At 39.7% G+C, this 963-nt stretch overlaps 1 protein-coding gene across 1 annotated transcript; it reads right to left on the bottom strand.

The window, feature by feature from the left end:
• Positions 1 to 38: 38 nt before the first annotated feature.
• On the bottom strand, positions 39 to 555 carry LOC108355150 (uncharacterized; the record flags this gene model as incomplete). Its single annotated transcript, XM_017606325.1, has 3 exons — positions 39 to 176; positions 256 to 418; positions 493 to 555. Coding segments are annotated over 3 exons (364 nt in total), but the record flags the coding sequence as incomplete, so codon positions are not given.
• Between the last annotated feature and the right edge of the window lie 408 nt (positions 556 to 963).

The following is a 963-nucleotide window of genomic DNA, read 5'->3' on the forward strand; positions in this document are numbered from 1 at the left end:
GTTGTTGGAAGCTGTGGGGCAACAGCGGGCAATAGCACGGGTATTTGTGCCGCGGCTGACATTGTTGTTTGCATTGACATGACCTCCGCTCCAACGCCAGTGGTTACAGTCGCATTTTGTATGCAGCGCACAGGTTGTGTTTGCATTAATTTCGAAAAATAGCGCTCGTATTGAAGCTGCATAGGATAGGGAGAAGATATTATTACGTATTCATCTGTTGTCTTGAAAAAGAAAACTTTATTAAATATCACTCACCTTCATCCCTTTGAGTCTCTCGCTACGTGCCGATAAAGCAGCCGATTGCTCATCTATTCGCTCGAGCATTTGCACCAGCATCTGATTGCGTTCATTGCGCCGCTCCTGCTCATCCAGAAAACTTTGGTATTTTTGCCGTAGTTTTGTGCGCACGGATTTGTCACTGTCGATTGGGAAGAAAAGAATGACTGCTATGGGTTTTGTTCAGTCAATAAAAAGACGTCCCAAACTACTTACTGTTCACTCCGTCGCAGTAAAATCTGCTGAAGTTCCTTCTGCAGCTGCTGTCGATTTTCTTCGCTGAAAAAACATAGTGAGAGATAAAATCAAAATAACTTAAATCCAATAATAATGAATTTGATAATACATATAAATATAGGTTCAATACAACTCTTCCTTCAGATATCTTGCAAATTTTCCGAAGAACATTTTAACCCCTGAACTTTTAAAAACTAAAGAAATTTCCACGCAGGTTCATTCAAAACGGCAGAGAGAGAGTTAAAATGCCTTAAGCGAAGAGAAGGGAGCAAAAACGTTAGTTCAAGAGAAGGCAAAGAGATAGAGAAGGACGAGAGTGCAAAGAACTGAAGTGGTTTTAGTTTGAAAATGTTCTTGGCTATGGTTGCCACCTATTCGAAAAGTCATATCTATAAAGCTATAACATACATATTTATGTACATAAATATCTTTAGATCCATGTATGTAGCG

Source organism: Rhagoletis zephyria, unplaced genomic scaffold (genome assembly GCF_001687245.7).
Source record: "Rhagoletis zephyria isolate East Lansing unplaced genomic scaffold, Rhagoletis_zephyria_1.1 Rzeph_scaffold_42809, whole genome shotgun sequence".
NCBI classification, from domain to species: domain Eukaryota; kingdom Metazoa; phylum Arthropoda; class Insecta; order Diptera; family Tephritidae; genus Rhagoletis; species Rhagoletis zephyria.